Raw genomic sequence first — 13,991 nt, forward strand, 5'->3', positions numbered from 1 at the left:
TAATTATTATCCAATGGTATTAAAGTTTTATTTTATAAACTCATCAGTAATGTAATGTAAAATCATCAATAACTGGGAAGAAATATTAACCTAATTACCGTATGTTTAAAAGAAATTGAAAAAATGAATGTTTGTTACTGACGTCTCGGAATACAGTCAACTATACAGTAGATCTACACCGCGCTAGCTAGAGCTCCGGTTTGCGAGCTTTGCGCAAGCGCAGTAGTGTGTCGCAACCAACGAGCTAAACTGATAAATTGTTGCATGCTTCCTTGCTGCCTAACAGTATTGGCTGCTCTGGAATGGACAGATCACAGATGCATTTATTTGTTTCAGATTTACGTGATTACTGTAGACATGTGTGCGTGAGAATTTAAGTTTTTAATTTGTGTTTTGGGTGTTTGCAGAAATAATTTGTTTTTAGTGAACAATTACGGAAAGTCATTTATATCGCAAAACATTAACGTGTGAAGCATTTATAAGCGATTATGGGTAAATATAGAAACTATTCTGCGGGCTTCAAGCTAAGCGTAATTGCCTTCGCTGAACAGCACGGGAACAGAGCTGCAGAAAGAAAATTTTCTGTGAGTGAAAAGTTGGTGCGTGACTGGCGGAAAGTAAAAAACAAGCTAAAAAGCACAAACCCTTCTAGACGCGCGTTTAGAGGTCCTAAAACAGGGAAGTTTCCTATAATTGACGAAGAAGTGTTTAGGTACGTCAGTGAAATACGTAACAATGGCTGCAGTGTATCATATGAAATGTTACAAATTAAGGGACAGGAGGTAGCGCGCAAACACAACATACCGGTAACTCAGTTTAAGGCGACTCGTGGGTGGATTAAGGGGTTCATGCGACGACACAATCTGTCAGTGCGAAGGAGAACAACACTAAGCCAAAAGTTACCTGCTGATTACACGGACAAGATTGTAAATTTTCACCGATTTGTCATACGTTTGCGCAAGGAAACTTCGTTCTTGCTTTCTCAAATCGGTAATGCCGATCAGACTCCAATCTTTTTTGATATGCCTCGCAACAGCACTATTGCGCTAAAAGGATCATGGAGTGTATTAATGAAAACCAGCGGTAGTGAGAAGTTGCGATGCACGGCAATGCTAACCATTACAGCTGACGGGAGAAACTTGCCGCCTTACATCATTTTCAAGAGGAAAACGATGCCTAAGAATATACAGTTTCCCCGTGGAATTCATGTACGAGTGCAACCAAAGGGTTGGATGGATGTAGAACTCATGCTGGACTGGGTTAAAACTGTGTGGAATAGAAGACCTGGTGCACTACTAAATCAACCAGCTCTGCTTGTTTTAGATAGTTTCCGAGGTCACCTTGTGAACGAAGTGAAGCAAATTCTCACTACAAATAAGACACGACAGATAGTCATTCCTGGTGGCCTAACATCTGCTTTGCAGCCACTAGATGTATGTGTTAATAAACCCTTTAAAGACCACTTACGTCGATTTTACAACGAGTGGATGATGAGCGGCGATCAGCAATTGACGCCCGCCGGAAATATCAGGCGTCCACCCTTGGACTTGTTATACTCATGGGTGAAGAAGAGTTGGGATCTTATACCACTTGAACTAGTCTCCAAGAGCTTCAAAAGGACTGGGATTTCGAATGCACTAGATGGTTCCGAAGATGACGCAGTGTGGCAGGGAGACGAAGAATGTGATACTGGTATTAACAGAGGCGAGGATGGCGCATCAGATAGCGAAACCTGCGATAGCGACACCGAAGTTTTGGAATAAATTGCATACCGGTAAGTCCGCATTTCACAACAAAGCGATAATTTTTTGCAAGTGTAATATTTTAACTTTAATACTCAAATTAATGACAAATTAACTTAATACGTTCATTTTTATTTTCAGGTTGGAAAAACGTTCGCCGAATTGTTGCGAAAAATTATGAATTTTGTTTTAGACTATTTTAATTATTTTCATGTATAAACGCGAGTATTACGTGCATCTTAAATTTGTATCAAATACAATTTAGTTATAAATACATTTTTTGAGTAATACAAATACTGGTATTAAATATTCATCGTATAATGGTCGCAACCTACAATTTTTTTCGAAAATTTTGGTATAAAAAGTGCGACGATTATGCCGTGAAATACGGTAATTACTGTTTTTGTATTAGTGAAATGAAACTGTCCTAAGTTAAATCCATGGGCATCTAAGGCAATCTCAAAACAGAAAAAGAAGACTAAAGATATATAATTACAAAAAAATATAACATGAAGACAGCACAACTACTTACTTGAGAAACTATTTTTGGCTATTAGAAAACTCACTTGACATTCTGGAAGCAGCTGACACAATTCCCTTCATGCTGCTAGCTATTTCATCACTGAGTGCTGTATGAAGCACCACTAGTGGCTCATCAGGCATGCTGCTATGGGTATAAACAAAACAGCGACGATATGGTCCCACGCGGCGTTTCAAATCAGTCCAACTACGTACTGGATGTACTGCTTCATACTCTGAAATCTGAGAAGCAAGAAAACAAGAAAGAGAATTAGAATATAAATAGTTGATAATCGTGTTGCTTTTCTTTTTAAAGCAATAACCACCACCACCACCACCACAAGAGAATAACAATGCAGATCAATGATCTATTTGGATGGAAGTCACATTGAATCTCAGGTAAGATTTGCACTCTAAGAGAATTAAGACATCAACAAGATTTTCCAGCTACACACAGCAATGATGTGCCTCTGTATAATCCTCCCTCCTTTTCCTTTGTATAATTTGCATACAGTGGCATCTTTATAATCTTGAGGTACCATTTCTGTTCCCCACACATGCAAAATCAGGTTATAGTCTTTCAAAGCTACATTGAAACAGCTCTAAACCGAGTTGATGGCATCTGCCGGTGAGCACGCACTGACACCAACTGGACGAGTGAAACAACCCGAAGTGGAAATTCTATCCAAATGGATAGAGACTGTATGGAATCGCATCTCCAACAACTTGGTGAGGAAAAGTTTCAAGAAATGTGGAATTTCAAATTCTATGGATGATATAGGACTACTATGTATGGGAAGGTGGCAGTGATCAAAGTTCCAATGGTGGTAGTTCTGATGCCGTTGAATCGTGACTGATTTGTAGACTTAACTTTCTCACTGTGGTGTTTTTAGTGGTTTTATTACTTGTAAAGTGCTTTAAATTAGCAATCTTGTGACACATTTGCAGAAATTAAAAAATTGCTAAGTAAACATGTGATTTATTTTTTTCCAAATTTTGTTGTTAGAAATTCAGGTGTGTGGGTCTTATTTGGTGGCAGGTGGTATTCAGGATTATACGGTATATTGTCTTAACATTACAAGTATCGAAATAGTTACCTATTTCAATTATATAAGACTAAAACTTACGATATTTTGTTTTCAGTTGTTGACACATCTGTCATCAGTTCATGCAGGTCATCTATACTATTACTAAAAATGAAATGGTGTCTGTTGTGTTTGTTGCGAATAGACTCGAAAACTACTGGACCAACTGACCTGAAATTTGGTAAGGATCTAGCTTGAAATCCCAAGTCACAGAAGGGATACTTTTGATTTTGATCTATTTCACACAATCACATAGATAACATTGCTCCATAATAATATTTATACATTTATTAGTGTATGCTATTGATGAGTTATTAATGCTTTCTTAGTCAAGTTCTTTCATATGAGAAAAAAGTGTAATTCTTTCCCAAGGAGGGAATTCAAACCCCCCAACAATGAGGACAAAAGGAGCACCTCGTATGCCACACTACACAGCCATCTTAGCCGCCCAAAGCATGACAATGTATGAGTAATATTACTGTATTCATAACATTGCATCAAACGTACGGTTGTTATAAGATACTGTAACTTCAGCTTTATCAGAGAGCATGGGTTGATGCCAGGGTGTGTACGGCCCATGCTAGGAACCACAGAGAGAAGGATATTTGAATTTCTTTTGAAATTTAAGTCTTTGTTTTTTCAAGTTAGACCAGAAATACATCACCTTTTACAGATGTGAAGGATGGATTTGAGAAAGTCCAAACAATAGTTGGAAGTGACGCTGTCTCTCGGCATTGGCGATATCCCGCGTTGCCGGATTCCTCCCCACTCACCATCGATCTCCTCTCAGCACCATGTTATCCCACGGCGGTTAACAGGTCTTGAAGGTCCGATGAGGATCGGTATCGAACCCAAGAGTCTGATGCCTGATGATCGATTATGTGCAATGTGCAATTATTGATTTAGCATTTAATTCCATTTTGGTCCCATGAAGGGAGTAAAGAAGTGTATAGGCATCGCACAGAATGTCAATGAGATCTGGTATGACACTTCTTTACTCCACTGCACATTTTGCGAATTAGTACCTTCACTGAATATTACTACTTAACACAGTTCGTAGAATTTACAAGTTCCACAGTTCATAACGAAAGAAGAAGATTAGCAAAGTTCAACATAAAATGAAATCATTGTCGTTCAATGCACTTGTCGACGTAACTCAAGTTAATAGAATATCACAGTTCATAATGAAAGAATTAGATTAACACAGTTCAACATAAATGAAATGATTGTCGTTTGATGCAATGTTCTAGTGCACCAAGCCTACTTAGCGAACAAAGTTCAAAAACCTCGAGTCTATTCTGTCACTAAAGCACAGTCTCATGAAAATAAATTCTGTTATTAAAGCACAGTTTTTACAAAATAAATTAAGTCATTAATGCACAGTCTTATGAACCTAAAAGGCATGATTATAACGTGATCAGCATAGTTCGAAGGAAATAAATTAACACTGTCCAACAAATAAAACGACGCAGTCATAATAATGATCCAGTTCGTTGCGGAAGACTGACTGACATGAGTCAAATGGTCTCATTTGTAACTGAACTATCACTTCCTTGAATATGTACAATAACACAACGATAAACTATTATCTAGCGAGTCCGCCCAGTTTATGCAAGTTGATAATAATTTATGATTATTCGCTCGGAGAATTTAGTCTCGTTCTCAAGGATGTTAATTACTTGAACTGTTCAAGTTTTAATACATAAGTCTATCAGCTGTTGATGACTCAAAATATTATATCACTTCCTATTTTGCACAAAAATAGAATTTAAAGTTTCCACCTTCGACACTTAGAAATTTGTACATCCATAGATGCGAACACTTGTACTTTCCACAAACACAACTAACGTCGGCAGTCTGCCGAACAGAGTAACGATCTCTGACCGATAACTTCCACAGCTGGCCCGCACACCATGGCAGCTGGAAATACACACAGATACTGATTTAAGCTAACTCAACTATAGATCATTCCATGTTAAGAAAACAGTATTGCTTTTACAGACCTACAAGGAGTGAATACACCCCCTCTTAGACACTTGTAATTCCTCGTGATTGAGGAATATTATAACATACTTTATATTGTATTATGAAAAAAGGAAAATGGTTGAGGCATCTTTTTACCCGTGGGTTATTAAAATAATTACTCAACATTCCCTAATTAATGAATACATTCGCAGGGAGGAAGCACAATGGCGGAACGGCCATCGCTTTGTTGCCTTCCTTCAATTCCCTTCTGAATTGCTCTAGTACGGTACATGTTAAACGTCATCCGTCACACTGTGAATCGCCAGCAGCTTGTGACTGTTGAGGAGAAGTCATCTATGTATTTATGTGTATGTTCTAATATTCTTATACTGTACAGCAGTTGTTACTGAAGATTTCGATGCTGTGGTGTGTGGTGATACATCACGGCATGAATTGTGCTGATACAGAAATTTGCTATGATGTTTATCTGTGCTTGGTTTTGTTATTTAGCTTTTGTTTCTTAAGCGCATTTTATTTTTGCCACATTCTTACCACTTTTTCACAAGCGCATTTAATTGTTACCATTCGTGCTGTGGGGCAATATGACGGTACAGTAGTAACCGGCGGGCAAATTTATTAAATGCAATTAACTGCATCCCCCAACCCGAGCCTACACAAATTATCAGTTGTCTATTTTCTCGCAGTTTGCCATGAACTTCAATACTGAGGTTTTGTATGTGCGATAGTTTATCCATGTTGCTGTAAAACCTTAATAAGTCCTTCCCCTGCCCTATAACCCCTGTACCCTGGATTTAAAAAAAAAATGATTTGCTGTTTACTTTCTTCCTTCTTTTATTTTGAACTTAATTACTGAGTTTCACCAATATATAAGCCACAGTTTTCCCGTGATGCTGTTGAGCAGATCTGTTCGATATGGCAACCTTGTTGTCATAAGAGCAATACTGTTTTCTTAACATGGATTGAGCTATAGCTCCTTTTATACCCATAGTCCGGGCATTGTGGCTTCTGATTTGTCAATCTTCTATCTTCAATTTCTCGGTTAGCCAACCATCGATTTTAATGAAATTTGGTATTCTACCCTCTGTTGTTATGGACTACAGAAAGATGTAACTGAAATTTTTGTATCACATTTGGTTCTGGAAATCGTGAGATGGAAGGAATCGAATGTTCGATGGCTACGTCATGTGTCCTTGGCTGGCTTTCCATCACCGAGCAGATTGCGTGCATACCTGCTACATCCGTCACCTGCGCGCAAAGCGGTCTTTTCAAACCTCTTGCACAGCTGTTGTTACGAGTTGCACTCGTATACACCAGAAATACTTTGATAATGAATGTCACTGTGACATTCCCGTTTCAGTACATAAGTACTGCCTTGGGAGGAAATATTTCCGTTAAGATGCAGAGAATATTACGGATGCATGCCTTGTCCTTTTCATAGCATATTATCATAATCTAACCGTTCTAATTTTATGGACGGCCTTTATTATATTATTATTATTATTATTATTATTATTATTATTATTGTCACACTAATTGCCATACTGATTTGTAACCTAATCTTAGTTTATGTGTCTGTAGAACTATTTTTTCTCTTTATATTTTAAAATTTTATTGTTTAAGTAAGTCAGGAATGTATGAATTAATAAATGAATGAACGGATGAATAAATGAAAAAATTAATTAAATTAATTAAATTCATTAAATAAAATAAATAAATAATTACATACCGGTAGATAAATAAAATAAAAATAAAAAATTTTCTCCAAAAGATATACGTCAATAACTGAATATATCAACATACGACAGCACGTACCTTCGTTATCAATATCATACACACACCTGCACGAGCAGTGTTTCACTTCATATGCTGTTTGTTTATCTACTTGTTCACGCTGTAGCCCGAGTCAGACTCCACCTTCGATCACGTGATTGTTCATGCTGTTTTGAACAGGCTCGAAACCTCGGAGCGAATTGGGTCGGCTCAATCCTGCTTGAACACTGGTATTGTTTGCCCATTACTAATAACATAGTCAGGGATGTGTGGGATCTGGTTATGACAGTACAGAAGTTTAAGAGAGCAGAGATTGTTATCAGTGGGATACTGACTGAAGGGTGATCAGGAAATTAAATGAGACTATGGAAAGGGTATGTGGGAAATTGGGAGTGAGATTTGTTGATCCAAGAACTCCAGTGAGAACATACTGGGTAACATTGCACTCCTAGGTTGGACCAGTGGTTAACATTTCAACAATTATTAGAAAAGTAGACAATTTTTTTTACATAAATGGTTTTGCACTTCTCAATGATATTAATCAGTTCATAAGTTATATAAAAAGGTGCGTGATTTCTTTCAAGAACAAAACATGTCATTCTACTTAAGTTGTTTCTTTATCAAGTATAATTTGTTATTACATGTTTTCCTTTTCAGGCATTTTTTTCTAAATTTTATTTATTTATAAATTTGTTTTGACAGACTGAAGGACCTAACATTTATGAATTGAGTCTAAATACAGAAGAAATAGCTTTGAATATAACAAAGTAAAACAGATAGCAATAACCTAGACCAGACAGGACCGAATACGAAATACAGTAATATGAGAAACAGAAGGATCGTCGCCGTAAGACCTATCTGTGTCGGTGCGACGTAAAACAACTAGCAAAAAAAAAAAAAAAAAAAAAAAAAAAAAAAAAAAAAAAAAAAAAAAAAAAAGAAACAGAAGGTGGTATGCAAAGTGGGCATGTAAAAGGAATGGGAGGAACAAGGATCCTAAAGTCAATACTGGAACTGGAGGTTAGGGGTATAAAGACCAAGAGATAAGACCCAAGAAATGCTGGAGAGAAAAACAAACTGTGAACAAGACCAATGGAAGATAGTGGCAAACTTTCAAGATGTCCTTAATAAAGAATGGTGGAAAGATGGTGAGATGGAGATCAATGAAACACAACCCAACCCAACATCAAATTGGCAAGGGGAATAATGACGCACCAAGTGATTCCAAATTAACATACCAACTCATTTAAAAAAATCAACTTACTACTAGGCCATAACACAAGCTTATTTCTTCAGTTCTTACACTAATAGAAGTTCTTATTTAGAATAAAATTTGTCACATTAATTGAAAACCATATCTCAACCTCTCTTCTTTCCCATTTGCTGATAAGGATTTGTGTTTGAGTCTCTGAGCCAATATATTGGTTTTTTTTACAATTACTAGGGCAAAATTTGCTAAAAGGCCACTCTTTCTTTCTCATACACAATAAATAGAACTAAAAAGTAAATGTGATTCTCAATTTTAAATTTCCACACTGTCCTCACATAAGATCGTATACCCCTACACAAATTCTATCGCTAATTTAAGGTATTAAAGATTTCTTTAAGACACTTCAATATCAAATAAAAATCTAAGTAGTAACTACGGAATCTTGATCACGCTGAATTATATTTAGCCAGGAAAATGAAAGTAAAATAGGGGAAACAATACAATGATGTGAAATTATGTTACTGACAGCAATTTAAACCATACCTTCTGAAGCATTTCACAGGGTGACTTCCATGTGACTCTCTCAAGATTGAGGAAACCCACAGAAAACCACAAAGAGAGCATCTCTTTCAGGGTCAGGTTTAACTGTTGCAGTGGCAGAGCAGAGGGATCCTTCACATCCAATTCTGAAAGAAGTGTCTGCAAAGAGAAGAGAATATTAATGCATACATACTGTGTCAATCAATCAATCAATCAATCAATCAATCAATCAATCAATCAATCAATCAATCAATCAATCAATCAATCAATCAATCAATCAATCAATCAATCAATCAATCGATCAATCAATCAATCAATCAATCAATCAATCAATCAGTCAATCAATCAATCAAACAATCAATCAATACTGATCTGCATTTAGGGCAGTCGCCCAGGTGGCAGATTCCCTACCTGTTGTTTTCCTAGCCATTTATTAAATGACTGCAAAGAAATTGGAAATTTATTGAACATCTCCCTTGGTAAGTTATTCCAATCCCTAACTCCCCTTCCTATAAACGAATATTTGCCCCAATCTGTCCTCTTGAATTCCAACTTCATCTTCATATTGTGATCTTTCCTACTTTTAAAAACACCACTCAAACTTAATCGTCTACTGATGTCATTCCACGCCATCTCTCCACTGACAGCTTGGAACATACTGTGACCTCATAGGTCTGCCCCGTCGGTTGGCACTGTGAGCACTCTACACTCAGGGTCTTAACAGGTTCTTCTTGTTGTGGGGCTGTTTCAGAGAGTCACTGGTCTTTGTGTGTGCCACAGCTACCTAATGTGTTCAGATGAATACGTGACGCATCTGTGGTGGAAAACTGGATTCGGAATCCTATCGGGCGGCCTAGTTTCTGAATCTCTACATTGAGGATTTTAAGTCCGTCGCTGTTCAGTTTCCATTACCTATTTTTGTAATTTGTGACATGCCTGCAACAATCATGACTTTGTTTTAGGTTAAAGTTACTCATATTTCAATATGACCTTAAGGTTTCCATTAAATTTACAGGTAAGGTTGCTTACATCTATTTCATAATGAAAGGATGGAGATATTCTGGATTGAATTGTATTTATTAATTTAAGTGATCCTACCTAACTAAGACGAAACCAAAGCGTGATCCTAATTTTGAATATTTGGAATCATTGATAATGATACAAATACGGCTGACGTAATTCAATTAATTTAGACCTATTTCAACATAATGCAGTGATCTTGAATTAATTAATCTTCATTTTCCAAGAGTTATTCGAAATTACGAACACATGTTTATATTTATTAATTAATATACCTGAACCTTGAAATTAATAATTATTTTCTAGATTTCGTTTTTAACCTGCTCTGTTTGAATGTATCACCTATATGATCATACTCTTTTCTTTTACTTTCATTGTTTTGGGTACCCTTCTTTTTTTGTTTTTTTTGTTTTGCTGAAACTTTACAACATTTTTGTAACGCTACTCTAGGGGTACCAGATCCATAATAGACTATATCTTAACAGACTTCGAATTCAGGAAATCTGTCAGGAATGTACAAGTTTTCCACGGATTTTTCGATGATACAGACCATTATCTGATCTGTAGTGAACTAAGTATCTCTAGGCCTAGGGTAGAGAAAGTGAAATCTGTCTGCAAACCAATAAGGGTAGAAAATCTCCAGGACAAGGAAATTAGACAGAAGTACATGGATATGATTAGTGGGAACTTTCAAACAGTAGACAGTAAGCAGGTTCAGGATACAGAAAGTGAATGGGTGGCATACAGGGATGCTGTAGTAGAAACAGCAAGGGAATGTCTAGGAATAACTGTGTGTAAAGATGGGAAAAGGCGAACATCTTGGTGGAATGATGAAGTGAGAGCGGCTTGTAAACGTAAAAAGAAGGCTTATCAGAAATGGCTCCAAACAAGTGCCGAGGCAGACAGGGATTTGTATGTAGTTGAAAGAAACCGAGCGAAACAAATAGTTGTTGAATCCAAAAAGAAGTCATGGGAAGATTTTGGTAACAACCTGGAAAAGCTAGGTCAAGCAGCAGGGAAACCTTTCTGGACAGTAATAAAGAATCTTAGGAAGGGAGGGAAAAAGGAAATGAACAGTGTTTTGAGTAATTCAGGTCAACTCATAATAGATCCCAGGGAATCACTGGAGAGGTGGAGGGAATATTTTGAACATCTTCTCAATGTAAAAGGAAATCATCCTGGTGGTGGTGCGAACAGCCAAGCTCATGGGGAGGAGGAAAGTGATGTTGGTGAAATTATGCTTGAGGAAGTAGAAAGGATGGTAAATAAACTCCATTGTCATAACGGCAGCAGGAATAGATGAAATTAGACCTGAAATGGTGAAGTATAGTGGGAAGGCAGGGATGAAATTGTTTCACAGAGTAGTAAAATTAGCATGGAGTGTCAGTAAGGTACCTTCACATTGGACAAAAGCAGTTATTGCACCTATCTATAAGCAAGGGAACAGGAAGGATTGCAACAACTATCGAGGTATCTCATTGATTAGTATACCAGGCAAAGTATTCACTGGCATCTTGGAAGGGAGGGTGCGATCAGTCGTTGAGAGGAAGTTGGATGAAACCCAGTGTGGTTTCAGACCACAGAGAGGCTGTCAGGATCAGATCTTCAATATGCGCCAGGTAATTGAAAAATGCTACGAGAGGAATAGGCAGTTGTGTTTATGTTTCGTAGATCTAGAGAAAGCATATGACAGGGTACCAAGGGAAAAGATGTTTGCCATACTGGGGGACTATGGAATTAAAGGTAGATTATTAAAATCAATCAAAGGTATTTATGTTGACAATTGGGCTTCAGTGAGAATTGATGGTAGAATGAGTTCTTGGTTCAGGGTACTTACAGGGGTTAGACAAGGCTGTAATCTTTCACCTTTGCTGTTTGTAGTTTACATGGATCAACTGCTGAAAGGTATAAAATGGCAGGGAGGGATTCAATTAGGTGGAAATGTAATAAGCAGTCTGGCCTATGCTGACGACTTGGTCTTAATGGCAGATTGTGCCGAAAGCCTGCAGTCTAATATCTTGGAGCTAGAAAATAGGTGCAATGAGTATGGTATGAAAATTAGCCTCTCAAAGACTAAATTGATGTCAGTAGGTAAGAAATTCAACAAAACTGAATGTCAGATTGGTGATACAAAGCTAGAACAGGTCGATAATTTCAAGTATTTAGGTTATGTGTTCTTCCAGGATGGTAATATTGTAAATGAGATTGAATCAAGGTGTCGTAAAGCTAATGCAGTGAGCTCGCAGTTGCGATCAACAGTATTCTGTAAGAAGGAAGTCAGCTCCCAGACGAAACTATCTTTACATCGGTCTGTTTTCAGACCAACTTTGCTTTACGGGAGCGAAAGCTGGGTGGACTCGGGATATCTCATTCATAAGTTAGAAGTAACAGACATGAGAGTAGCAAGAATGATTGCTGGTACAAACAGGTGGGAACAATGGCAGGATGGTACTCGGAATGAGGAGATAAAGGCTAATTTAGGATTGAACTCGATGGATGAAACTGTACGCATAAACCGGCTTTGGTGGTGGGTCATGTGAGGCGAATGGAGGAGGATAGGTTACCTAGGAGAATAATGGACTCTGCTATGGAGGGTAAGAGAAGTAGAGGTAGACCAAGACGACGATGGTTAGACTCGGTTTCTAACGATTTAAAGATAAGAGGTATAGAACTAAATGAGGCCACAACACTAGCTGCCAATCGAGGATTGTGGCGACGTTTAGTAAATTCACAGAGGCTTGCAGACTGAACGCTGAAAGGCACAACAGTCTATAATGATAATGTATGTATGTATGTATGTATGTATGTATGTATGTATGTATGTATGTATGTATGTATGTATGTACTCTTTTGTCGGAAATCACCCAGAACAAACTGAGCTGCTTTTCTTTGGATTTTTCCAGTTCTTGAATCAAGTAATCCTGGTGAGGGTCCCATACACTGGAACCATACTCTAGTTGGGGTCTTATCAGAGACTTATATGCAACCTTTTAAGCCATGGAGATATTGAAAGTTAAGGACCAAACATGGCAGAACATTATTTGGCAGATTGTTGTATCTAAAGAAAAGAACTTAGCATAATTATAAACAGACTAAATATGACTGGCTCTTGATTGATATGTTCCGGCATACACTGAAGGTCTGAATTCAAGAAATGACTACCATATACTGTATTTAGTAAAGGAGCAGACCAGTTTATAAAATACTATAAAATATTGAGACATATTTTGAAACCTGTTAGACTTGCATAAATATCAATGAAAGAATGGATATAAATACTTTTAAAGATGGAAAACAACTCATGTGGAATGTTGGGTGAAGGATCTCCTTGAACACATAATAAACAAAATAAATAAAAGTAATGTTAAAATGTAATTAGGAGACTTTAATGCCCAACTATAATTGCAAAATGGGCCGTGTATAAATTTACAAACAAGAATGGTCAAAGACTTGTCGAATTATCCGGAGACAAAGCTCTGAAAATCTAAATCAACATATTTTAAAATGAAACCTAACAAGCTTAAAACATGGAATCGTCCTGATTGGGGGAAAGCGAAATGGCAGTTAGACCATGTTTGTATGGATAAATGTTTTCATAAGGAAATTTATAATGTAAAAGTATTACTTAGGAGAACAGATACTAGTTCTGATCACTACATTGTCAAAATTCAACACAGTCTAGCTTGAGGAAGCGAGGAGCGAGTTTGCGTTGTGCAGTGCGTGCCGTGAACATGGTTGGTATTGAAGAGTACCGGGCCGCGATTGGGAGGTGGCAGTTGAAGCAAAGGAAGGAGGCCAAGATTGGACTGTTAATAAGAAACAACTATAGAAATATGCCTCTCCTACATTAATGTTTAAAGCTGAAGATGGAAAAATGGCATAGAGTAATAGTAAAAATGCTGAGATTATGGCAAAAGCATTCAATAAACTTTTGAACTGTGAATAACCTAAGGAACTATTACAAATTAATACAAATACCCCAATAAAAACAAAAGGCAATAAAATAGACACTCCAACAATTAAAGATTTAGCACTCAAAGAACTTAAAAACTATAACACATGTAGAGAAGACCAGGTTTTTGTAGAGATGTGAAAATATTCAAGAAACACAGTATGGAT

At 37.2% G+C, this 13,991-nt stretch overlaps 1 protein-coding gene across 1 annotated transcript in view; it reads right to left on the minus strand.

Moving 5' to 3' along the window:
* The window catches only part of LOC136874623 (malonyl-CoA decarboxylase, mitochondrial), a 93,975-nt gene that overhangs the window by 46,698 nt on the left and 33,286 nt on the right, over positions 1-13,991 (minus strand). Inside the window, exons 4-5 of the mRNA XM_067148254.2 lie at positions 8,856-9,011; positions 2,309-2,504 (exon numbers count right to left, since the gene is read on the minus strand). Of these exons, the coding sequence (XP_067004355.2) occupies positions 2,309-2,504; positions 8,856-9,011 (352 nt within the window). The remainder of the gene's footprint in view (positions 1-2,308; positions 2,505-8,855; positions 9,012-13,991) is intronic.

The sequence above is a fragment of the Anabrus simplex genome, chromosome 1, assembly GCF_040414725.1.
Source record: "Anabrus simplex isolate iqAnaSimp1 chromosome 1, ASM4041472v1, whole genome shotgun sequence".
Lineage (NCBI taxonomy): Eukaryota > Metazoa > Arthropoda > Insecta > Orthoptera > Tettigoniidae > Anabrus > Anabrus simplex.